Below are 27,346 nucleotides of genomic sequence, written 5' to 3'. Positions count from 1 at the left end.
ATTCACCTAGTGGAACAATGTATTATGCATAGTAAATTGCTCCTTCAGTGGCCTCTTACAAACCCATTCATTTTTAGCTGGCATTATGTTCCTCTATTTGCTTATATAATGTGATACTCACGGTGCTTTCAGTATCGACTCAAATATAAAATCATCTTTATTTAATAGCAGGGCCAGATTCTGAGCAGGCTTTGATAGCATAGCATTTGCAGGGCTGTATGTCTGTTTTTAGTATAAATTGTTAATAATTAAAAGTGAATGTAATAAATAATAATAATAAAATATACTGCAGGATTGCTCCAGAAATGAGTTCTCAAGTCCCACTAGCAGTGTGATGCAGGGTCCATATATTTGGAATAGGGATGCCATCCAGGTTTGCACAGAGGCCTTGACTTGCACGATCTAGTATTTTCTAGCATGCTTGGCGAGCTCTGTTAGCCCACTAAACAGACCTCTCTTCTTGTAAAATGCTGGTTTGTTGTAATGACCAAAAGAAAAGATAGGACTGCAGGCAGCTCATGGCTCCTCTGCATTCTCCTTTGGTCCTGGCTGGTACCTCTACCCTGTACAAAGTTGCAGCCAAAAGAGCTGCCATTGGCTGCCCCTCCTCTGCCTGAAAATGCCACTGCTATAGTTAAGTGAAGCTGCCGCCAGGCCCCCAAAGAGTCCTCTTGATGCTGGAGCAACCACTGCTGAACAGCCAAGCGGAGTGGCTCAGTCACCAACTCTTTGCTGCTGCTGCGGCGGCGCTGTCTCCTCTGCTTCTGCGCCACTGCTTCACTGCTGCTATGCTGGTCATGGGGAGACTGCATGTGGGGGCCGGGGCAGATCCTTCTCTTGAGCCTGTCCACTGGACCTGAGAGACGACTGCACTGCCCAGGTCCTCCAGCCAGGCACTACCCCTGGCCTGGCCAGCTCACCCTAATATGCTGGTGGGGCAGTTGGAAGCTATTGGCTCCCACGCAGAAATGTGGGGCTTAAAGGAGCAGCTGGGGCCCAAACTCTGCAGTAGGAGCCTGGCCGTGCCCCTACACCCCACGGCCCGCAAACCAAACCCCCAGGCATTCCTGGCTTTATTCTACTCTTCCTCCAAGGAACTGAGGGTCGTATGCATGGTTCTTCTCTCCATTTTACCTTTACAGCAGCCTGAAAGATGGGCTGAGAGGAGGTGACTGGCCGAAGGTTACCCAGTGAGTAGGGATTTCAGTGCATTAAAGTGAGTGGCTGGGTGAGGGTTTGAACCTGGGTTGTCCCAGTCTTAGTTCCGTACTCTAACCACTACATCATACTGGATCTGTAGAAGAGAAGATTGGCTGCAGGTATAACTGTACTGTTAACTATTGGAACACCAGCCAAGTAACACAGTTTCTGTTGGCTAAACATAAGGTATATTGGCTTTTTCAAATTCAAGCATTGTTTGTATTAACTAGTGATTACCAGGGGATGCCCCTTGGATGGAATACAAGCTGTAGGTGGTGAGCAAGGATAACAAGCTAATTCCTATGGGTATCCATGTGGGCTCTGAGCAGCTGCAAAGATACTGTCCTGTGAGACTGGCTTTTCTCTGGACAATTCACTCTTTCTGTGTTTCCAATTTGTGCATAGCAATTCTGCCTCATTACTCTGGATTTATACCACATGGTCCAAGCATATAAATAATTGAAACTCTTTCCAGAGCAGCATGAAGCCCTCAGCTGATTTTTAAAGCAGTTTATTGTGTTAGTTTTGGATAGCAGTTTAATCCCAATGTAATCCATTGATTTGTCAATTAATCTTTCAGTTGCATCCACATATGAAAGATTGCAAACATTCAGCTATATTTGCCTTAATAAAGGGGCTGTGCAAAATTCATTCTCTTTGTGTCCATGTTGCTTTTTCTTAAACTCTGTTCAGTTGTTTCCAGTTTTAGAATTGGCATAATAAATGGGGATATCTCTTTGAGATATTAACTATGATAATGAAAAACACTGAACTTTACGTATCTTTTATGTAAAAAATGTATGTAATGTTCTAGTAGGGACTAGGGAGCAAGACATTAAAACAAATGCCTGGTCCATGCACACCTACATTGGCCCTCTGAACTTGTTCAGTGACTCGTTTTTTATTCTCTGTTAAAAAATTTATCAAGGATCTCAGTACTTATAAAAATATCTTCCCTTCCAAAATGTGTTGTATCTGAAAGAAGGAGCTTTGACTCTCTAAAGCTCATACCTTGAAAATCTTGTTGGTCTTTGAGGTGCTGTTGGACCGGGTCTTCCTCTTCAAGAGAGTCAGTTTGGTGTAATGGTTAAGAGCGATGGGACACTAATGTGGAGAACTGGGTTTGATTCCCCACTCCTCTGCTTGAAGCCAGCTGGGTGACCCAGTGACCTTGGGTCACTCACAGCTCTCCGGAGCTCTCTCAGCCCCACCCACCTCACAGGGTGTTGTGGGGATAATAATAACGTACTTTGTAAACCTCTCTGAGTGGGTGTTAAGTTGTCCTGAAGAGCGGTGTATAAATCAAATGTTGTTATTCAAATACAGGCCAGCACAGCTACCCACCTGAAACTTTTCAAGATGTGTGCTATACATGCATTGCTTTTCTTTGTATACTTTCACTTACGATTGAAACCCTACTTCCAATTTTGTCAAATTTGGCTTGCCTAAACAGAATTAATTGCAGAGCCACTTTCAACCTGAGTTTGTTACAAAAGTATTTCATACACCTTATAAGCATATAAATTTCAGGCAGTTTTTCATGCTGTGGGAAGTCCCAAGTATAAAATCTTAAACTAAACTCTTATCTTAAAGTAAGATAAACAAAGTAGGAAAAAGTTGTAAATAGTCTTATTGGCCTATGCAAAATCCAGAGCAAGAAACAAAATCCATGTAATAGTTATTTTTAAAAAATTAGGGTCAGCCAGAATGACATAAAACATTGTGTAAGCTTTCGAGCTCATCAGAACTGTTCTTCAGACTAGATGTTACTTTTTTTTTTAATGGAGGGGAAACGCAGGTTTTCCAGTTCAGGATCTTTGTCAGCCTTTGGTGATAGATGCTGACAGTTTAATTGCTGCAAATGTTTGATTCTACTCAGGGCTTTTTTTCTGAGGAAAGAGGTGGTGGAACTCAATGGGTTGCCCTCGGAGAAAATGGTCACACGGCTGGTGGCCCCGCCCCCTGATCTCCAGACAGAGGGGAGTTGAGATTGCTGAGCGGCGCGGAGAGCAATCTCAACTCCCCTCTGTCTGGAGATCAGGGGGCGGGGCCACCAGCCATGTGACCATTTTCAAGAGGTTCCGGGATTCCGTTCCCCCGCGTTCCTGCTGGGAAAAAGCCCTGATTCTACTACTTGCATTCTGGAAAGAAGAAACAGACCATCGGGTCACTTGAAAAAATAGTCCTGCAAGGACCAAATGTCACTATGGTAAACCTGGTAAAGGCAAGAGGGGGACTCAGGCACTGGGCAGATGTGTTCACGTGTAGCATCACAAGCCCTTGGTGCAGACCCTGGAGAGCACCCTTCGTCCTTGGTGTTCATCTGAACGAAAAACTCTGCAAACTAATACTGAGCCAAAGCTGGAGGTCCATTAAACCTTTTTCCTTCTGTGTTCCCTTTATGAAGATGTGTGCCAGCGTGAAGAAAAGCCTTAACTTTCAGAACTTCTTAGAAAGGTTACTCCGGTCAGATTCCATTGATTTCAATGGGTTTAGATTGGAGTAACTCTTCTTAGGATTGCACTGTTTGTCCTTCCCCCTCACTTTCTGAGAGGGGGTGGGAATTGTGCTGTGCATTTAGTATAAGAATGATTTTTCGAGGGTATTCCTTGTATCCCAGTGGGAGGTCATTGTTCCTTTCTCTTCCTACCCCCACAATAGCTTTTGCACATACACAAAATAAACCTTGCCAAAATTCAGCACAAAACTAATGAAAACTTGTCATCTTGTGAAGATATTTGCCAGCCATTGGTGCTGCAGTTCACTCCAAAATCTACACAAAGACTTTTAGATCATGGCTGTGGCTCACCACTTACTGGTTTCCTACACCTGTCCATAAAACTGCATTAAGTTCAAAAATGATAGTTTGGTATGAGAGGTTTATTTCTACACAGTCTCTGGGCAGGTCAGAATGGGCACATCTTATTTAGACAGTAGGTCTTCTAGTTGATTGGAACTGGGATCCTTCAGAGTTTAAGTCCCTTCTGTTGTTCTGCTCTGACTTAATCAGCATCTCAATTAATTTAGGCTATCATTATTCAGCCCTATGTTATAATTAGCACTTTGTCTGCCATTCTTCACCTCTTACTCATTTCTCCAACTAACTTTGTGATTTATTGTAAGTGCAGGCAGCTCTACAGCTTGAGAATTAGTCTGAAAACCTCACATGCATCTCAGAGTTTCCTAGTGTATATCATAGCTGTTTACCATGTTACAGAACCTTGTGGTACTTCTGTTGGAATCCATGTTGGTGGTGGTTTTACAAATTGTAGCAGTCATCAGTGTAGTATTTCCACTCCTTGAGGCAATTCTGATGCAGAAATTGGGAGCCAGTGCAGATGGACCACGGCTGGAGTGATATGGTCCTTATAACCCACTCCATTCCGTATCCTAGCTGCAGCATTCTGCACCAATTGAAGTTTCTGAACACTTCTCGGCAGCCCCACAAAGCGCATAAAGCCCCACATAAAATATAAATTTTACCAGGGCATGCACCACAGTAGCTATATCTTTCCTACTCAGAAAAGGCCATAGCTGGCTAACCGGCAAAGCTAGTGAACGGCACCATTGGCCACAGCTGCTACTTGATCATCCAGCAGTAGACCTGGGTCCAAGAGCACCCCCAAATTATGGACCTGTTACTTCGAGGGGAGTGTAGCCCCATTGAGAACTGGTGACACCTTAAATGCCGCATCAGACCTTTTGCTCACCAGTAGCACTTTTGTCTTGTCAGGATTAAGCTTCAGTTTGTTAGCCTGCATCTACTCCAAAACTGCCTCCAGGCACTGGCCAAGGTTTCTAGATCCTCCCTGGGATCAGCTGGGAGTGCAAGATAGAGCCAAATGTTATCTGGATATTGGTGACAACCCAGCCCAAATCTCCAGATGAGCTCACCCAGAGGTTTAACATAGATGTCAAAAAGCATAGAAGATAAGGTGGAACCTTGCAGGACCCCAACAGGCCTCTGACCCCCAACACCCCCCCCCCCCAAAATAGCTGTGCTGGCCTATACTAAAGGCAATGCTGATGAAAAGTGTTTCTTTACCATCATCACTTTCACAGCGTACTCTTTAAAATGAGCTTTCACCCGTGTCTTATCAGATTGCAGTCATTATGTCGTTCACGCCAGACATTTGGGGCTGGGAGTAGAAGCCAGTGTTAATTTTGGGTAGTGTTCAAAAAGGTTGTGACAGGCACTTTGCTTCTAAAAATATTGGAGAATTGGGCGAACAAAGCAACTCAGCAAGTCATTATTTCAAGCACAGCCTTAAAATAATTTGTATAACTTTGGAAAATACATTCCACTCTGGAAAATAGCTTATTTTAAGAGCTGTCTTTTAAATATGGCTTTTATAAAGTAAATTTTTTTCATAATTTATTAATTGTATATATTTTATACCTCTAGGATTCTTTACCTAATCTTTTCTCTTTTCCACTCTAAAATAAGTCATTTTCCCCTCCCAATAGCCTCTATTCATTCTCAGTAAAAATAGATCTGTTGTATTTTAACTTTCTAAATCTTGTTCCAGCTATTCCGAGTAGTCTGGCAGTACAGAAGTGGGCTGCATACAAATTACAGGAAAAACTAGATGTCTGTAATGATAATGCTATTGGCTCAGTTTTATTCAGAGTATTAAATTATATTGTAGATGCATTAATTTGGTTAAGAATGTCGTCTCTTTCTAATTTGATTGTGTGTGTGTTAGTTATGTTCTGTGAAGTCACTTCTGACTTAAGTCTAGCCTACAAATAAAAGATCCACAAAACATCCTGTCATTAACAGACTGGCTCAGATCCTGCAAACCGGAGGACATGGCTTCCTTTATTGAGTCAAGTCATCTCATTTTGGGATCTTCCTGTTTCCCTACTGTCTTCTACCTTTTCTAACTTTATTGACTTTTCCAGTGAGTCTTGTCATGATGTGACCAAAGTACGATAGCCTCAGTGTTGTCCTTTTAGCCCTTATGGTGAATTAGGGCTTGATTTTGTCTTTTGGGCCATTCATGGTATCTGCACAACTCTCCTCCAACACCACATTTTCTTCCTGCCCGCTCTCTTCATTGTCCACCTTTCACATCCATACATAATAATGGGGAGTACCACAGTATGAATTATCTTGATCTCGGGCCCCAGTGACACATCCTTACCCTTAAGGATCCTTTCCAGTTCCTCCATGGTTGCCCTTCCAAATCTCAATCGCTTCCTGTTTTTTTGCCATTCATAGAGCATGCCTAAAATTTCCACATGTGCAGGGAGGGGGGTGACTTTTGCTAAGTCACCCCTCCTGCTTCAGACCTCAGACACCCCATAAGCTATTCCCATCCCCCAGGCACAGTCTTTGGGGGGTATTTTATGCTGCAAAAGAAGGGAACAGGATTTCCCATCCTGTCCCTAGCTGGATGGGAAATCATACGCTCGAAGTCCGCTGGGCCTGCATTTTCCCCATCCAATCCACAGGGTGGTCAGGTGAAGCTTCTCAAGGCATGGAGGCAAAGAAGAAGAAACCTGGTAAATAAGATCCTGTCCAGCCTCTATTCATGGGACAGGACATTTTCTTTTCACCTGGGCAGCTGGCACCTTAAACAGAGCTGATTAATTGCCAGGTATTCAGACTTCTCAGCAGGGCCGGCTCCAGCATCGCCGGCACCTGAGGCAGTTTAACGGCTGCTTCTGTGCGCGTACATGCAAGCGCGCATGCACGCCAGGCTGCATGATGACGTCACTGCATGTGACAGGGGGCCTTCCAGCCCTCCCGTTCAGTTGCTCTGCAGGCCAGGAGCAGCCGGCCACCCTGGCCACCGGCTGCACGTGGCCCACAGAGCAACTGAATGGGAGGCTGCCCGCTCAGCTGCCCCACGCTGCCGCCACCAGCATGCGCTCCTGGCCAGTGGCGGCAGCAGCTCCGTGTCGTGCGCCCCTGCCCCCGGGCGAGCGCCCTGAGGAGGCTGCTGGGCCGGCCTCAGTGGGTGGGCTGGCCCTGCTTCTCAGGTGTTTTGGCATTTTCAAATAGTGCCTTGGTTAATAGAGGACTTGTTGCATTGTCAGTACCACAGCAATGAGGGGTAAGCCAGTTTGCCCTGGTGGCAAATGAGAAGTTAAAAGTGTGGCCCTGGACTTGCTTGTGAAGGACTGAAGCAGGCTTTTACAGTATGGAAACTCTGCATATTGGTCTTGAAACCATGTCAACTTCTCCTGAGCACACACACATGCTGGCATTCTATCACATTGTAGTGCATTTTAGAAGTGTCTGAAACAGTGATGGAAATCATACATACAGAATACTCCAGTAATATTCTATACGTAGCAGCAGTTAAAGAAATTCTTATTGGCATAGAGGTAATTATATCATAAGTAGGACTAACCCATTATGAAATAATCTTCTTGCCTTTCATGCAATATTGCTTGCCAGTTTAGCCTTCTTATTAAAGGGCTGCAGCTTGTTACCAAGGGACGAAAAGATTCACCAGCTCATCTTTAATATTGGGGAATCATTTAAAGCCTTTAATTTATGTTGACTTTTTAACGTGCACTATTGCAATCAAGTTAGATTAATGAAAGGTAAATTCTAGCCTCTCCATAAAAAAATTCTTGTAAAGAGCCTAATTAGCATCTTGTTTATTTAGCCTCTAATGGCTTAATTGCATCCTATCTTGCTATTTACAAATAGGCATCATTAAAGAAGAAAGAGCAGGAGAAGCAAAGAGTAGCATTCATACCAGCGGCAGGAGGGAGAGGGAGCGGATAGGAACGGAAGGAAATGCAGGGGAGAAAAACGAGCACAAATGGCTGCGGCTGTTCCGTTTCTTTTTATTGTTCCACGCACATACACAACATGATTCGCAACTGTTATGCTGATTAACAAGGTGAAGGAAAAGTTGGCCGGCTTTCGGAGGAGGGAAGTGGCTGGCCCCGTCCTGATGCTTTGGATTGATTAAAAGTCATAAAAATGTTTTTCAGTAGGGCTCGTAAGGTAACCTGTGTACATTTTAATGGCCACACACAACCCTTGTGACTTTAGCAGCAAAGGTAGTTAGAAGCTATCTTTTAATCCTCCCCTTTTTTAAAAAAAATTCTGCTTTGCAGGAAACTTGCATTTAAACCATTGTAGGATGCCTCCCTGCATCTCAGGGCTCTCTGGCTCTTGGGGGGGGGGGGTTGCATATTACTAATGTTTTGTAATGTTAGTACCCACCTGTCTAATGGAGCATTTGAAAATACAGTCTTCAATGGGTGTCTGTTGTGGTATTTAATAAATCCCATTACTGTGGCACAGTTTTGAATAGAGCAATGTTGACAGAGGGGAATACAGACACTTCTCTTGAGTAGCGGCTGCATAACAGTCTTCCCTGAGATAGCATCATGACTTGTCTGTCCCACAGCCTCAGTGCATTGGAAAAGATGCATAAGATGCAAACTTGAGACCAGTGATACTCACTCAGTGTTTCACTGTGGCTCTTTGACATGGCATCTGTGGCCTTTCGGGGCGTCACCCCCCAAAGTGGCACGTGACCATGTTTCAGGAAACTAGGCGTGGCTATTGCCTGATGGGGATTGTATTTGGCTGTGGTTCCCACTTATCCCAGAGGGAAGTTCTAACCCCCCCTGTCTCTTGCAACACTGGAGTTGACAACTTGAATGGTACTTTTTACTTTTACATTTATCTTTTAACATCCAGCCTAATAAAGAGTTCTGGAGAGCACCGAAGCTTGCACTCTGTTTTGCTTCATACGTCTGAGTTGTAAGCCTTTCCCTCTCACTCCTGGTACCTATTTTTCAATAACTGTAAAGAGAGACCCACTCTACATGCTCAGGAGTACTCTGGTAATGAAAAAGATTATACTTCTACATTTAATATTAACGTGTGGGTGTGGGTGTTTGGTGAAGTGGCACGTGGCATAAAGTAGTAATGTGGCTTGCTGCTGCTCCACTTGTACATTGTGTGTGTGCGACACCCAACCTGATGCCCACCTGCTTGGCTGTTCATCAGTGGCCAGGCAAGCTGACTCTTACTCGTCTTTTCCTTGAGGAGCCCTTGATAAGCTTCTGTGTTTGGAAGCCTCTGCTTGTGAAATTTGGCAGTTTTAAAACAGGGCACCGCTTCAGAGAACAGCACAGTGTATTCCCTGCAGCCACACTTTTGCATCCCCCATCACCAGTTGCTGGACAAGCTGCCCCAGGAAATTCACAGAAGCTTCCTCTAGAGAGAGCCTGTGATGCAGTGCAGGGAACGGCTACTTAGCAGCGAGCAAAGCAGATTCTAAAGCAGAGTAGCCTCTTGCACGTATATTGAACATGCTCTTTGAATTCATTCAAACCACTTGGGTTGTGTTTTGCTACTAATGTGATGCTTGCCCACATCTTTCTTGACCTGGATAGCCCAGACAAGCCCGATTTTTTCAGATCTTGGAAGCTAAGCAGGTTTTGCCTGGGTTAGTAATTGAATGGGAGACCTCCAAAGAAAACTAGGGTCAGTATGCGGAGGCAGGCAATGGCAAACCACCTCCCTTGCCTTGAAAAACCTCAGCAGCAGTTGCTGTAAGACAGATATGATTGCCAGCTCTCTCCACCACCACCACATCCTTATATGTCAGTTCATTAGAGAACCTTCGAAAGAAAGTAAGAATGACCAAATTAAATGATGAGGTTTACACAGAGATTTGTTTTAAAAAATGGAAAAAGATGTTCTAAGGGTCTGAATCCTTTTCAGAGGCACATGACCGAACTAGTGCCTAAAAATGTGATCTTGGTACCTAGGAATTTAATTCTTTTCTAGCTTTGTGCAGGAATGGTGCCTAAATATTTGATTCTAGCTCTTAAAAATTTGATGATGGTGTCTAGGAATTTAAATTATATTTCCAGACCTGTCAGTGTTCTCATTTCTGCACTAATCTTCCATATACCAAGTGTTTTACAATTCATATCTCATTATCTCAAATAAAATTTCTAATGATTGGAGATAAGTTTTTTTTTTTTAATCCAGGATTTCTTGAGGGATTTTCACCGTGTCCAAAGACTGAAGGATAATGCAAATTTTATCATATTCTGTCCTTTAACACAGCCAGAGGCTTTGCATCCCACCTGTCAGAAGAGGCAGGGTTTTAGTATTTAAAAACAAGCTTGGAATGTAGTAGTATTAAAGAGAGGCTCCAAACAGGATTGCATGCATGTTTAACCTGCAGCTGTTCCATTTTCAGCTCCCAACTGTAGGGCATACTTTTTCCATTCATATTAATTGAATTTTAGAGTGACCTTGTACACGTATTGATTTGAATTAAAATTTTCTACATCAAGGTCGACTTGGCAGGTATCCTACAGGCAAAATATTAAAAAGCCAAGTACTGTGTCTATCAGGGTATCGACAGAAGAAGTTGGAATTTAATAGGGGAAGCTTGCTTCAGAAGGTAAAAAAATAATGTTGTCTTTGTAATGCAATTTAGGAAGGAGCCAGGTTGTGTTCAGTACCTTTTTTTCTTATGGTGGGGAGCTATTGATGAGTGTCTAAACTCTACTGCCCTTCTTAGAAACTGGTAAGCAGCAACCCTTGGAAGCAAGCTTGCTTTTTTGCCATGCAAAACGTTTCATAGTATTACATCCTTGTGTAACTGATCATGTGACAATGCTTCATCTCTTTTTTGGGCGGACTTCAGGGCATGTTTTGGTTCAGATTTCTTTTATACCCACCACCTCTTCCAGTCTCCCCTTCTTCCTCTCCCTTCCTCAGCTTGTTAAGGCAGGGGAAACTGCAAGTGGTATTTGAGGCTGCTGCAGTGTTCTCTACAGTAATGTCCTCAGAAAAGAGCAGCTGTAATTACCGTAGTGCCCTGTGTGTGGAAGCCCCTTCAGATGTGCTTCCATCAATAAAGCACCTGAGATTATTGTTTTGCAGTCACATCTGAGAACACAAGATGCTCCTGGTATAAGCAGTCCTCAACTTGGTTGGTTGTTGAATAGAAGTTCCATGAAACTTTCCCAGAGCTTCCCAATGAGAGACAGCGAAAAAAAGACAAAGACCCACCCCCGCGGTAATGGCTGGTGGCTTTTATACTTCACAAAGTGTCTTCCATTAATGAAACGAAATCATTTAATAGGCTTTAATGCTCTTGTGTATGATGAGCGGTAGTAGACTCACAGGCCCTTCACGTGAGTACATGTGTAAATCTTTGCATTCAGGAATATGCAGTTATGCATGAAGGTGGGAGATAGTATTGGTGGAGATAGTATTGGTGGGAGATAGTATTGGTGGAAAAGTGACTTGCATCTAGCAATTAACCAAATCTGTTCAGGCTGCCTGTGATCTACCACAATGTGTAGGTGTCATGACAAGATTATGGTGAAACTGAGATCAAAATATCCTCCACGTGTTAAAGCATTTACTGACAGTAGTTTTGGCTTATAACTAGAGATGGGCATGAACTGCAATACAAACAAAAAAAAGCCACAAACAGCCCAATCTGCTGTTCGCGAACAAGCTGTTCATGAGGCCCCATTCTAAACGAACAGGCAGTCGTTGCAAGCCTCGTCCGTTGCTGTTCGTCAAGCCAGACAGTCTGGCACCTGCAATCAATTCCCTTGGCAACTTAGGCAGGGATTGTCTGAACTCCTGTTGTTGCCCTGAAAACCCCAATCGAAGACCAATTTCAAATGTGGAGCTCCAAATTTGTTACAAGGGAGCAAAGAGCAAGGGGGAGGGGGGCTCCAAGCTCTGGCTTAGTTTGCAGACAGTGGAGAGGGAGAGAGAGTTGCTGTTGGCATTTTGATAGAGAGAGTGCATTGGAGCTTGAATTTTCTTGGTGTGTGGTGGGATAGGGATCCACCCCTTCCAAGTTCCAGGGCTGCTGCCAGGCTCTGGGGCCAAGCTATTCTTTATTATTGGTACCTTTCCTGGTGCCTGCTCAGGTCAGGTTTCTGGGAGTGGGGCAGTAGGGATCTTGACGAAACTTGGATGATGGCTGGAGGAGAGCCTGCTGGCCCCCATGATCAGCCAACCACAAACATGTTTGTGAACAGGGCCATGTTCGTGGTTGTTCGTGAGTCCCTGTCCATGGATGACAACAAACAATGAACATCATGTTCGGTTGTTTTTTTTTTCTGTTCGTGCCCATATTGCACATTGGGAGCCATATCAGCGAGACTTTTCTAAGCCTTGTAGAATACCTCACCTCAGACTTATTTATTGTCATGTCTGTCTGTCTACATATCTGCCATGGGTATTTTTCTGTATTCTGTGCTCTGTACTGGTCCTCTGAGAGTATATGAAGTTGCCTATCAGGGACCTGTTTGGCTGGGAGTTGCTTATCTTACAAGTGCCTACTGTGGTGTCTACTTTCGTTTTCGCAGCCACTGGAGAATGTGTCCTTGAGAACCGGCTTGCGCCTGGGAACTGAAATGACTTCATTTTTGTTTCTCTCCTCCAGTTCTCCTTCACTCCTATCTCAAAACCCCTTCCCACCCCTTCCTGGCTCTTTCATGCCAGAATCCTAACCGTACATATATTACAGGTGGGAACTCACCTTATAACTAACCCCTCCAAACCTTTACACGTCACTTCTGCCAATGCCCTTGTCTGTGTATGCTGATACTGATGGATCTCTAATAAAGTAACTTTAACTCATACACTGGAGTGTGTGCAGTGGAGTACTACGGGGATCTAACTGCCAGAACCTGACATTTATTGCAGTCCTGTCTGTTCAGCGGATCTGAAAGTTGCATGATGATGGTAATTGCAGCAGTTCAATGTTCTAATCCTTACCAGATTACTCCAGGTTTGTTCCCTTCTGTCGCCTGTCTTGTGGAAGGGCATCTGTAGTCCCTCGGGACTGCTACTAATTTCCAAACCACCCTCATTTGCTGAAACACCCCACTTCTGCTCTTCTTCACAGCTGCTGGAATTCCAGTGTCAATAAACCATTGGCATCAAGTAGAAAGCTATTAATATTGCCACACCTGCTAGTTGTGAAAAATCTAGACAACAAGCTAGAGCAACAGTACATGAGCATTAATCAGAACTTTTAGTGCAGGTGGGATTTATTTCCTTCATTAACCCTTGACTATAGAGGTCAGAAACGAAAGAGTGCTGCTCTCGAGGTGGCTTCCAACATGAAAACTGACACATAATCACGAACTATAAATATGCTGCTAAACCTATTATGATGACTCTCATGAGATTTTTTTCTGTCCAAACAAAAGGTTTCCTTTTCTTTACTGTGAAATTTGTGTTTTCTGCTTTCAACACCGCTGGCTGCCAGTTTGTTTCCAAATTCAATCCAGTGTGCTGGTTATAACCTTAAAGCCCTGTATAGCCTAGGGACTTTTCCTCCCCATATGTCCCCATGTGCCAGTTGCCGTCACCTAGAGGACACCTACTGGTGGCTCCCTGCTTAAGCTTGCCCACTCGGCGTCTACTGGAGCCTGTTCCATTTCTACAGTAGCTCCCACCTTGTGCCTGAGGGGGTGGGGGTGCTGGGAAGTCTTTAGGAGGGCTTTAAGCACCATTTTATTTGATAGCGGCTTTTAATGGATGAGCTACAGATATTTGGGGAGGAGAGATTAATGTGGTTTTACGATATTATGTATGTTTTTAATTTGAAAGTGTAGGCCATCTTGAGGGAAAATATAAATATTTTGTTGGTAGAAATGTTAATGATAGCCAGAGGTTGAGTGTCTGTTAGTAGCAAGTTAGTACCCTAAGATGCCATTCATCTTATGTTGTATCTTTTACATTAAATGGCTGGTCGCTATATGAATCTGTTGTTAACTATTGCTAAACTGAGCTCTATTTTCCTACAATAACTGATTAATAAAAAGCTTTTTTCAAGAGTAGGAGAGTAAAAATGAATTTAGAGCTCTAGCTCCAAAGAACTTACAGTCTTACTAGTTGTGTGGATTAGCCTTTTTATTCTCATGGGATAAATCCCAGAGTTTTCTCCTCAGTGCTAGGGTTCAATAATTAAGGGGAAATAAAGTGGGAACTTTCTCCCCCTCCAAAATCCATAGAATGAAACCTCCAGTTTAAAATGCTGCTCTCACTCCACTGTTGCGCAGTTGTTTTCCATGATGTACAGTGCCCTCATAACCATGATAACATCCTTCTAAATCCATTGAAGTCAGTGGGCACAGAAAGATATAACTCTGTTTAGGATTAGCAGATCTAGTAATGGATAGTTAGGTTCAGGAGGCAGTCTGTTTTTAATGTACATGTTCTGTATTATTTTTCTCATGTTACCTACCTGGTTTGAGCCTCCAGGGCCTGGCATGGTAGGATGCAAGCTTCGTCCAAGATCTTGGTTTGTTTCAAAGGAAAAACATTCAGAAAATTCTGGCTCACTTCTTAATCTCCTTTCTGTCTGCATTTCCCAAAGCCTCACCTGTACCACTCTGCCATTCTTTCCTAACTCTATAAGGCCGATTCCTGCCCTTGCCCTGCATGAGTAGTCCCAATGCCCCTCTTCCAGCATCCTTTTGCACTCACAGGTGCGCTATAAGTGAAGAGCTCATTTTTCACACACAAGATTCCCAGGCAAAAACAAAAAGGGAGAACTCTGCGTAAGCCTTCTTGAACGTGTCTTTTCTTATTTCTTATATCTCTTTCCTTTTTAAATAGGTGACACTTGAGCCATCTGGCCATTCTGCTGTTTCTTGTGGCTTTCTTGAGTTTTTATTAAACCTTTCTGTGAAATGTAATCGCTGTTTCTAAGAGCTTCCTGCTACTAAACTTCGGGACATAAATTGCGCGGATCAGTGTTGCTTTAGGATCTACTTGCTGTGGTGCTTAGCCAGAACTGGAGCAGACTTTGAATAAATTTTTTCTGAGCTCAGCATGTTCCTTCCAAAATTCCCATCACCTGTGCAAGTTGTTAAGATAGGCAGGGAAAGGCAAACATTCAACAATGGGCTTCTACATCAGTACAGGGCCAGCTCCTGGCCATCCACAGTCCACTTTCAGGTGAGCCCAGAGACCATGATTAATTAAAGCAATTAGTTAATTCAATTAATTAAAGTAGTTAATTAAAGAAATTAATATTCTTCATTTGAATTTGGTGATTAGTAAAATAACACATGAGAAAACAAGCATAATCCTCAAACAAAGTGCACACACGTTCCAGCAGGCGCTGTCGTAGAAGGGGCATTTCCCCATGTGAGGAGGAAAGAAAGAATGCTTCTTCCACATCTCACATTCTTAAATAAGATCATCTGTGGAGGCAAAGAAATAGATCATCAAGGCCAGAGGGGTATCCAAGAGTTGATTCTGTAGGACAGCTGAGAAGGAGACCAGCTTTCAGCTGGTTATCACTTGCAGCTAGAATGTCGGAGCAGCCACTTTTTCCACTAGCCAGAATCTTAATTGTTTATCCAAATGCATAGGAAAGCATTCACCAAAGCACATTTGGATATTTTACAATTGGCAGTGTTAAGAGGTCGTTACAATGAATGTGTCTGCCCTGTGACCAGAAATCTATTGAAGATGTATGGTTTTCCATGTGGTTTTCCAGTGCCCAAGATTTTGTAGTATGTAGTGAATGATATTTTGAGAATATGTTATCATGATATCCAGGGAGATCAGACCAGAACAGACTTATAATATTGTTTGCTGATAAAAATAAACAGGTAACATCACAAATGGCTAAGTTTATCACTTGGGTGATAAAGACTCTGTCAAAACCATCTATTGCTAGTGTGGTGGACGGATAAACTGTAAGTGCTTTGATGGGTTCAATGTGTTAATATAGGAACTGTAAGTTGCCTCTGATTTTCTGTTTTTATGCTATTTTTATTACGTATTTTAATTTTAAATGGACATTTTAAATGTTTTAATTGGTATTGAGTTTGTATTGCACTTTTCTCGTGGTGTTCTTTGCTAAGACTATGAGCTAATGCAATAAAGATGATGATGATGATGATGATGATGATGATGATGATGATGATGATGATATCGTAACATCATTTTTTGTGAATCAGACCCCAGTGTGTCAGATACGTGGCCCACTCAGAGCGGTTTCCAAAGTATATTATCGTTATCCCCACAACAACAATCACCCTGTGAGGTGGGTGGGGCTGAGAGAGCTCTGAGAGAGCTGTGACTGACCCAAGGTCACCCCAGCTGGCTTCAAGCAGAGGAGTGGGGGATCAAGCCCAGCTATTTAGATGAGCGTCCTGCCACTCTTAACCACTACATCAAACTGTCTCTCTCTAATAAATACCTCAGGTTTAAAACAGGTCAGATTTGCAATTTAGAGAAATGTTACCCCAGAGGTTGATGAAACTCGTGACTTCACTTCTGCGGGCCCCCAAGGAGCTTGTGTAATAGACTTTATTCTTGCTCCACTTGAGTATTTGACTCATTTCAGACATCTAAAAGTTTTGTGATTATTTAGTAAGTGATCATCTACCTGTTTCTTTTCTTGTGGATTTCCCTCTTGAGCAATATCCTGTTCCAGCCCAAAGTTTTTCACTCTCCCAGAACAACAAACCTGGGATACTAACTCTAGCAACAAAGCTTGAACAGTAATGCATACCATCTCTTGTAACACCTTAGTTAAGAAGGTCTTGCAGTCAAACTCAGCTTCTGCTGGCTTAACCAACTTGTCTAAGATACTTGATTTGTTTAGAACACTTTTCATTAAAAAGAATCTTACGAAAATGACGTCTGAAACAAAGCAAAATAGTTGGTTCAGTTGTGATTGCTGAGCAATCAAGAAGTGCAAAGGAAGCATTGTGAGTTTATATGTAATCGCACAGTAAGAGTTCTTCAAGAGTTGTTGGAGCTTAGGAAGACTTAACTGATTAAAATCAGAAAACTGATGTCCTTGACTAAGGAATGGGGAAGTCTCATCTCAGCTATTAACAACAAAGATAATAAGACCTCTTGGCTTATCACCAATTCTGCTATTAATTCATATTTTAAAATCCCTTGCTGCATTGCCCCTTTGGTGTAGGAAAACCATTTCAGGGAGTTACCTTACCATGCTGGTGCTTCTCCCTGACTATTATTTCTCTTGACCCTGTGGCTGTATGGCCTGAGGACTTAATCAAGGAAGTCATTTGTCTTATTAGGGGGCTAAGATTAGGTAAAGCTCTTGGCCCTGATTTAATTCCCAATGAGCTTTTTAAGGCGGATCCTTAAAGGTGGACTAAAGTCCTGGCCTCAGTGTTCACATTAATTAATTCATCTGGCCAGATGCCTAACTCATGGAGACATTTGATTATAGTTCCAATATCTAAAAAGGGGCCCGGATTGGATCCATGTTGTTATCAGCCAATTAGTCTTCTTTCTTCACTGGGAAAATTGTACTCCTTTTCCTTACTTAGGAAACTTTTTGGTTGGATAGAATCAGAAGAGGTGATTTTTTTATAGACAGATATATGTTGTATATATTTCTAAAGAATACGCAGGAATTTTCATGTATCTAATTCTGAACTGGGCCATAAACTGTGGTTCAAAAAAATATGCACAGTGGATTCAGGGAGAGAAGAGGGCATTTCTCTGCAAACCTGGAGGAAGTCCTAGGTTTTAAAAATCTGAAATCAATAATTAAATACAGGGGATTAAAACTACTCAAAATAGTATAAGAGCTCTCGTGCGATCTTCTGAGATGTCAGTGCCATTTTAGGGGTCTCTAGGGAGCTGCAACAATATGCCTAGCATTCCGAGTCTTGGTTTCCATAAATCAGAGCATGGAAAGGTAGCAGGGGTAATCAGTGCCAAAACATCCGTGGAAAGTCCCCTTGCCCCAGCCACATCCCCTGATGGAGGAAGAATTCCCTGGGGCCAGGACCTCTGCTGGCCATTGTGGTACTCAGCTGGGTGACTTGCCACTGTGTAACTTGTACAGCATGGCCAGGCCCCAGCAATTTGCAGCTGCACAATTTGCATGGCTTGGGAAATCTGAAGTCTGAGTGCAGAGCAGGAGACAAGGAAGCAGGAAAAGGGGAGAAGCGATGGGCCTGCCAGGAAGAAAGAGAAAATAGCGTAATAAGGGGAATAAAGAGGGAAATTAGATTTCCACCACCACCACCAGAAGTCCCCCTCACCACGCTTGTCATTATCTAATGCTGAAGATCAGTTCAGCTTGTGGGCACTTTTGGAATTCTGACTTACGCTGGTGGTTGAAACCACAAAATGGTCACTACATAGGCCTGCCAACCACACTTCCTTTCAGGGCAGGGGAGTCCCTGTACAAGCTCTTGTTCATTGTCCATCTTCCGTATAGTCCCACATGGGACTGTGAATGCACAACCCTGCCGAACAGTGAGGTTTTAAAATCTACTAGGGGGCACCTGTTCCTCCGGAGTGCATGTGTGGCATTTCCTGCCGAAACCAAGTGTGCTTCTGGGAGACGGCGCCCCTTACCCTAAGTTCCACTTTTGCTGCTTCCCAAAGAGGTTCTTCAGTGTTCTCAGTCTTTTTTAGAGGCCTTGATCTTGCATCAGAAAATCTTCTTCAACCTAAAAGAAAAGCAAGTATGGCTGAAAAAGCCTTGTTTAAAAGATGTGCTACGTGCGCAACTAAAATGACAAGGACGGATGGACAGTCCATATGGCTCATGTGCATTGGAGAGGATCATAATGTCATGGCATGGAGGTGTACTTTTCTGATTGTTGTATGTAATATACTATGTTGTTAACTGGTTCTTGTTGTTTTTTTTAAAAAAAATATTGAAAACGTTGAATAAAATACAATTAAAAAAAATAATAATGTCATGGCATGTGGACACTGCCAAAAATTTACCCCAAAGGCCAGGGCCAAAAGAGCTACCAGGCTCAAAAGTATTTCTATGGCAGGGGTAGCCAAACTTGCTTAATGTCAGAGCCACATAGAATAAACGTCAAATGTTTGAGAGCCGCAAGACATGATGCATTGAAGTGACTTCAGATGAAGAGGTGGGTTTGGGGGAGTGTCCTAAAAGTGACATCACAGCAAGAGGTGAGGTTTTGGTGCAGTACACTGGAAGTGACATCACAAAAATGATGTCACATCCTTGCTAGGCTTCACCCCCAAAGTCCCCAGGTATTTTCTGAGTCAGACCTGGAAACCCCAACATTTTTACTGAAAATATGAATGTCATGGAAAGAAAGAAGGAAGGAAGGAAAAAAGGAAAAGAGAGGGAAAGACATGGAAAGAAAGAAGGAATGGGAGGAAAATAAACTAAAATAAACTAAAATAAAACGAATGGCCACGGCAATACTCAGAGACCTCTGGGAGCTGCAGAATATGTCTAGAAGAGCCACATGTGGCTCCCGAGCCACAGTTTGGCCTCCCCTGTTCTATGGGAATGAGTCCCTCAGAGCATTGGATAGTCCTTCGGTTAAACCAATAAAACCAACCCTATCAGACCCAATATCAGCATAGACGATCTGACACTAGATCTCGACTGGGACATCAGACTCCCTTGGGGAAAGAACCCCAAAACCAACCTAAACAATTCTGTCTATGTTCCGAACAGTCAGTAGTGTTTGGAGACAGGCTGGCTAGTAATGTCCTAGTTTGGAAAAAAGTTACTACAGATTCATGGGTTTTGAAAGTTATACAAGTTGATTATAAAATTGAATTTCACTGTCTCTGATTTATCTCAACATTCATTTTCTGAAGGGATACAATCTGAATTGGTAATCCTACAAAAGAAAGGGGCCATACAGGAAGTACCGATTTCTGACGCATAATGGGGGGTTCTATTCCAAAATGTTTCTAGTGGACAAGGAGGATGGTGGCATTAGACTCATTCTAGACCTTAGAGATCTTAATAAGTTTGTCCAACATTCGCAAGCTTAGCATGGTAACACTGAATATAGTATTGCGGCTCGTACCCCATAACCCTTGGTTTTTGGTACTAGACTTAAAGGATGCATACTTTCACATTTCTGTTCATCCATCACATAGAAAATCCCTACGCTTTACCTGTAACGGTAAAGTTTTTCAATACCAGATATTACCTTGTGGGCTAACCACAGCAGCTAGAGTTTTTACTAAGTGCATGGCTGTGGTCATAACTTACCTGAGAACACTGGGATGCTCTATTTATCCTTATTTAGACGAGTGGTTTAGCACTTTCAGTGGAATTACTGCAGGAACATGGGCTTGGTAATAAATTTTTAAAAGTCTGTTCTCACACCCTCTAGAAGGGTACAGTTCATAGGGGCCACACTTGATAGCAGGGCAAGTAAAGCTTTCCTTCCTATGGAAAGAGCACACAAAATAAAGAACATGATCAGTTGTTTTACTAAATGCAAGTTTCAATCAGCATTAACCATTCAGACCCTTTGGGGCTTTATGGCTGCTACCACAGCGGTAACATCTATGGCCCAGTTAAACATGTGCACATTACAACTGTGGTTGCTTTGGGTGCATAATTCAATTACACAGTCACGAGATACACAATACCCAGATCAGTAATTAAATCTCTAAATTGGTGAGCACAGGATAATCACCTATTAGCAGGTGTGGAGTTTGGTTCATCACAAATAGAGGTGTCATTCTCTACCAACACTTCCTCATCAGGTTGGGGTGCTCGCTATGGCTCTCTCTCTCTGCTCATGGGAAGTGGTTGCAAGAGGAGAAAAAGTTGCATATTAATGTTCTTGAGTTGAGAACAATCCATTATGCCCTTATCTCCTTTGTAGATATCATAAAAAAGAAAAGGGTTCAGTTCCTGACACACAATTGTAGTTCCATGTTCTATGTGAACAAGCAAGGGGGCACTACATCCAAACTACTATGCAAAGAGGCCATAGCTACGGGGGAATAGGCGATAGCATAGGGCATAACCATTCAAGCAGTACACATCCTGGGCACTGCCAGTGTAGTTGGCGACAGAATGAGCAGACTGCCCTCAAAGAATCACAGACAATCAATAAAGGACATCTTCTTGGAACAGGTGTTTCAACAATGGGGATTCCCAGAGGTGGGAAGGGAAGGGAATCAGAAAGGCCCCTCTGTTCCGGAGGGAGCATAGACCAAAGGTCCATAGGGGACGCATTCAGATAGCCTGGACAGGTCACCTTTTCTACACTTTTACCCCAATCCTCCTAATCACCTGGACAGTCAGCAAAATACAGGTGGACAACCCAGATATCATTGTAATAACACCATTCTGGCTCAGAAGCCCTGGTTCCACCGTCTAATGCAATTATCCAAGGGCTCGCTGTTTCATTTCACCTCAAACCCAGATCTATTTAGTGATCACAGAGTTTGGTATCATAATCTACCCAGTCTAAAACTGACAGCATGGTTGATCTTACAAAGGGAAAACTTTCTGACAACGTAACAGAAATTATCCTTAATGCAAGAAAGAAAACACTAGAAAATCCTATGCCTTTAAGTGGGAAAGATTCTCCACTTGGGCCAGAGAGAAAGAGTTGGATCCACTTGATTGCTCTTTATCCCCGAATCCTAAAATTTCTTCTCTCCATGAAGCAGGAGGGTCTCTCTAATTTGTCCATTAAAATTTATACGGCAGCTGTATCTGCCTTTTGCCCTCTTATTGATAGGACTCTTTTTTCCAATATTATATTCAAATTGTTTTTGAATGGTTTACAAAATTTATTTTCCTCAGTCAGAGAGATTGTATCCCAGTGGTCACTGCAACTGGTATTATCCAAGCTTATGTCACCCCTATTCAAGCCATTAGCTACTTGTTATCTGAAACGCCTGTCCCTAAAGGTGGCACTTCTCGTCGATATAACCTCCAGTAGAAGAGTGAGTGAATTGGCAGCACTCTGCCTGATCCCCCATTTCTCAAGGTGCACCAAGGGAAAGTAGTACTCGGAACCTGCCTGAAGTTCAGACCCAAGATAGTGACCCAATTCCACTTATCTCAGGATATCATACTCCCTGTGTTTTTCCCAACACCTTCAACGAAGGCAGAGAAAGCATTACACTAACAAGATGTGCACAGAACATGCTGCGACATTTAGGAAAAATACACAACTTTTTGTCTGCTATGCAGGCCCTTAAATGGGTAATAGAACAGGGCAGTTTGGTGTAATGGTTAAGAGCGGCAGGACTCTAATCTGGAGAAGGTGTTTGATTCCCCGCTCCTCCGCTTGAAGCCAGCTGGGTGACCTTGGGTCAGTCACAGCTCTCTCAGAGCTCTCTCAGCCCCACCCACCTCACAGGGGATAATGTTATGGGGATAATAATAACATCCTTTGTAAACCACTCTAAGTGGGCATTGAGTTATCCTGAAGGGCAGTATATAAATCAAATGTTATCATTGTTATTGTTATTATTAAAAAAGAGAACCTAGAATGTACTGCAACATTTAGGATACAAAACTATGTCTGCTCTGCAAGCCCTAAAAAAGAGAAAGGAGCCCATGGCACAGACCATTTTGCATGATGGGTGACGCGAGCTGACAGAGTTGCACTTACCAGTAACTGTTGTTCATTGACGTTTTCTGTGCAGCACACACACCCTCCTTCCTACCCTGCTGATGCTCTTCACTACTTACCCGTTGGGCCGGCAGCTCAGGAGAAGCTGAGGGTAAGGGGTGCTGTCTCCCAAAAGCATACTCAGTTCTGGCTGGAAACACTGGACATGCGTTCTGGTGAGACAGGCGCCCCTAGTAGATTTTAAAGCTACAACACCTCCCTGTTCGGCAGGCCTGCACATGGATGGGTTGGGGAACTCACTGGCATTGTGTTTCTGCAGTTGGAGTCAGCTTTGACCTTTTTTCCAATAGGAAACAGTAGAGTGGCTCTGGGCACCTTGTTCAGGGGCTTATAGAATTGGTCCCCGGGGTCCAATCATCCTGAAACTTGGGGAGTCATTAGAGGACAATCAGGAGTAGGTCCCCTGAAAATTTGGTGGCATTTTCAGAAAAAAATGCCACCCCAGCCCCCTGGAGAGCTCCCAGATATTTTTCCTGTATGGAATAATGGACAGTGAGTGTATGTACCTTCTTTGGGGGCCCATAAAATTTGCCCCCCGTGTCCAATCTTCATGGAACTTGGGGGATGTTTAGAGGACAACCAGGAATAGGTTCCCTCCAAACTTGGCAATGTTTGGTTGAAAATTGACCCTTCCAGCCCACCAGATACCTCCCAGAGTGATTTTCCCATAGAAAGCAATGGCCATTTTGGGGGGGAAATACCTGAACCAAATTAAAGAATCAATTCAGAATTCAAGGGGGGGGGAATTCAGATTTACCAAATTTTGGGGTGGGGTGGGGTGGGGTGGGGTGCACACCCCTAGCCTGAACAAAAAGATTTGTGTAAATGTTGGGTTCTACTTGCTATTTCCGTCCAAGGCCAAGAATGAAGAAGGCTTCTGATTAAGTGATCTTTCATGCATCTTTCTGCTGGTTTTCAGCAGTAAAACAGTTGATTTAATATGATCAACTAAATGCTGTCAGTTTATCACCCTTCATTTCACAAAAGGGATTCCCTGTATTACATGCTTTCTAGAAAGCGCTTTTGTGTCCAGATTAGCAAGGGGGATCCAGGACCTGGCTGAGACAGACAAGATTTAAGAGTGGGTTTCAAGCAGTTGTTCCCTTCAGTTTTTGTTTTGTTTGAGGGCTTCCATGTGAACCGTAGTAACTTGGTGGTAGTTGGCTGTGGAGAAATATTCCTTGTAGCATATTAAAATGTTATATAGATTTGGATAATTCCTACGCGTGCACACACACACCGTGGAAGTTAAAAGCAGGGTTCTTGTTTTTTTAAGAGAGAGAGAGCCTTGTTGCATTGATTCCCTCCCACCTGGGAGTAGTGCTCTTCATCTAAAGAACGGATATTCTAGATTTAACAAGTACAGTATGTAAGGGGTTAGGTCCCTCAGATGCTCTAGCACCAGGAGCCCCTTTCCTCTGATACGATAGCCCTTTGCATCAGTCGTAAGCACCTTACTTTGGCGGAAAGTGCTGCTGTTAGCAGAACTGGTATAGCAGCAGTGACCACCTACTAGCCTTGCTAACAGTCACAATGTATTTACTAAAACGATACATAAACTCAAGACACAGTAAAACGCAGGTCCAATGAACAATTATCAATACAATTAACAATACAATTAATTCTACACTTCACATGTGGAAAACCATTCGTACAATTGCTAAAATGCAGGTACCTCAAGATAATAAAGTGCTGGTGCTACCAATTGCTACATAAATTCATTGCACATATAACTATTAAAGTGCAAGTGCATAGTAACAACCCAGCATATTTCTATTCCACAGGGCCTGGATAGCAAAATTCCAATTAGTGAATGAGAATGTCCAATAAAACAACTTCAATCCTTGTATATACTTGCTGTGTGGATTCCAAAAACAAAGGTCTGGTCTGTATTGTATTAGTAAATACATTGTGACTGTTAGCAAGGCTAGTATGTGGTCATTGCTGCTATACCTACTTTGTTAAGACCGCTCTTTACTCTCTCCCTTTTTTTTTGCTGTTAGCTGAAGAGCTACACAGGATCCAACACCATACATTTAAATGCCTTAAAAATATTTTCCTGATGTTTAGGGATTTTTTAATGGCATGTCTATTCAGTTTCTATAGTTCTGTTTAATTTTAGTTCTGAATAGTAAATGAGTTTTTTGGACCTTGAAATTAAACCATTTTTACAACAACTTTCTTACTGTTTGCTAGAAGAAGAAAGAATTGCTTGAATTCAGAGAATTCCAGCACATCTTTAGAACAGCTCTCTTAAATGCATGTTTTAGAAATACTGAATGTGTATTTCATTCCTGTCAAGTATTTTTAAAATGCATGTAAATGTCCTGTTAATTTTTCGGGCCCTGTGGTTATTATTTTTAGGGTTTTTCTTCTACATTTTCTCAGTGCTTGCGCATTTTTCTTTGACAGGTTACTTTGGGGAAAGTGTTAAAAGTCATAGTGGTGATGCGAAGCCTCTTCATCGACCGAACAATTGTAAAAGGTTATCATGAAAATGTCTACACAGAAGAAGGCAAGGTGGGTGTTGCTTTCTCCTCTCCCTTCATTACACTTTTTCTTTGGGTGAACATAAACAGATAAGATGAGAAAATGAAGTCTCCAGAATCAACATGCTACTTGGCCAAGAAACTATGCTGATATTATGCAAAGCATCTAACTTTCAATTTAAATAATTTCTCTACTATTTTTTTCTACATCTGTGCATCTGCTGTCACTCTAAGCCCTTATGCCCATGTGTGAATTTCTAATTCCTCACCTTAGACCTCTGTTTGCCTCATTATTAGCATCTGCCAAGGGGACAGGGGGGTGCAATGTGTTTTCTGAGTGTTTGAGCACATTACTAACCCAGGATTCAGTATACCCCCCTCGGAACCACTGTACAAGTTTTACGATCAACTATATAAACTCTGTGGTGAGGAATCAGGGGTCACTTCTAAGTAGGTTGAGTCTAACGGGGGGGTACTGCAATTTGAATGCCAGCTATTAAAGTTAAGTGTAACCTCTTTCCATGACTGCTTTATGAAATACTCACCCTGCTTGAACCCCTAATTTCTCTTGGCTGCACGCACTCCATATGGCTTTCTGTGGAGCATTAGAGGATGCTAATGGGACCTGACAGCCTTCAGCTCAGTTTGTTTCTCTCTTCCGAGTGGAATGGGCTCTCGCTGAGGCACCCACCCCGGGTTCACCTTTTGCCAGTAACAAGTACTAAGCGTTTCTGTCGCTTGCAGTCTTTCCCTTGCTCTCGATATCTGTTTCCTTATTATGAATCCTATTAAAATACAAAGTTCATTTTAACCAGGCGAGCACTTGGCACCCATAGGCCATGTTATAATGAGGAAAGAATTATTTTTCAAAAAGAGAGACTTTCTTGTAACACACAGTGTTGTGTTACGTACTGACCCCTGAGCTCTCCACCAGAAAATAAAGATTGACTGCTCTGCCAGAAGGAACATGTAGTGCCATTTTCCAGGTAAAAGAATCTCCTGTTAAGGGAGAAATTTCAGTAGATGCCGAAGTTTGCCCTATCTTTAAACCTAGTAACACCCAGACTGATCAGGACATGGGTTGTCTATCTCAAAGATCTAGGAGGCAGAAAGTATGCCACCCTCCCCCCGAGGTTGATTGTCAGCATGAGCCAAAAAAGGGTTGTGTGTACCTCATGGGAACCTTGCCTGGTGGGGAGTCATGTGCCTACTACAAACAGATGGATGAAGAATGTTGATTCTCTACTGCTGCCATGAGGTTCTCTCATACCTGCCTCGAGAAAGTTTTGCAACCAAAGTTAATCATGCAAGAGGATGTAAACAGAGTTCTCAGGCCCCATGTTTACACACAAATTAACTGTTGAAGTAGACCTGGGGACATAGTCTCAGTTGTACTCCCGACTATACATGAGCAACCCTTAGTATATTTCTATCCAGCTTTTCTCCTCAAAGGGGGCCCAGAGCAGCTTGCAAAAAAACACCTTAAGTTTACAAAGTATACAAAACAAGCAAAAACCAACAAGTAACAAAGACATCCTGGACTGATGTCCATCAGGTCACTCCAAGGCCATGGGCTAAGAGGCACAGGAAACCCCATGTTAGTAATTGGTTGCAACGGAAGACCTACGTTCTGCTTATCAACTGTAATGGCAAACAGAGATGAGTGGTTGGGTTGAATTTGTGCAGCGATGCCTTCTTATTGCACTTCTGGGATGGAGAAATTAAAGTCCATGGCCATCCTTGCCTGTTTCCTTTGTCCTGAACGGATACCATGGAGGAAGCGCTTGTGTGAGGTTAGGCGAGATTATTCCAGTTTGTCAACTCCCAGCATACGTGGATGAAACGGGGAAATAAATGGAAAGGTAAGAGCTTATCTCATGAATTCTCCCTGTCAAAAATTCAAAGAAAAGTTAAGAATAGGTGGAAGGTTCTTGGGATGGATGATAGCAAGCAGCCCCTCAAGCTTTCCTTTGTTTTACTAGTTATTGCATGACTTAGTTATTCAATATAATCATTCTGTATGGCACTACACAGAATAATATATGGTGCAAACAAAACAAAATCAGGTTCCTGTCCCCTCAGAACTTACTAGCTGGAAAGTAGACAAATCTGACAGTTGAGGAAGCAGAAGAGAAGCAACTCCAGAAACATACATTTCTTTGGCACCTGGAGTGATGACCGACTAAAGCGTTTTTAGGAACTGTGGGTCTTTAGGAGGGTTTTGGACAGAGTTATACCATGTAGCTATCCTGGGGGAGAGTTCCAAGTTCAGA

At 42.8% G+C, this 27,346-nt stretch overlaps 1 protein-coding gene across 2 annotated transcripts in view; it reads left to right on the top strand.

Annotated features, from left to right (window-relative positions):
- Positions 1 to 27,346, top strand: part of MED27 (mediator complex subunit 27) — a 219,403-nt gene that overhangs the window by 161,046 nt on the left and 31,011 nt on the right. For both annotated transcript variants that reach the window (XM_054997908.1, XM_054997907.1), the window contains exon 5: positions 24,997 to 25,104. In XM_054997908.1, coding sequence (XP_054853883.1) covers positions 24,997 to 25,104 — 108 coding nt within the window. The remainder of the gene's footprint in view (positions 1 to 24,996; positions 25,105 to 27,346) is intronic.

Source organism: Eublepharis macularius, chromosome 14 (genome assembly GCF_028583425.1).
Source record: "Eublepharis macularius isolate TG4126 chromosome 14, MPM_Emac_v1.0, whole genome shotgun sequence".
Lineage (NCBI taxonomy): Eukaryota > Metazoa > Chordata > Lepidosauria > Squamata > Eublepharidae > Eublepharis > Eublepharis macularius.
This window is presented reverse-complemented; position numbering and strand designations above follow the sequence as displayed.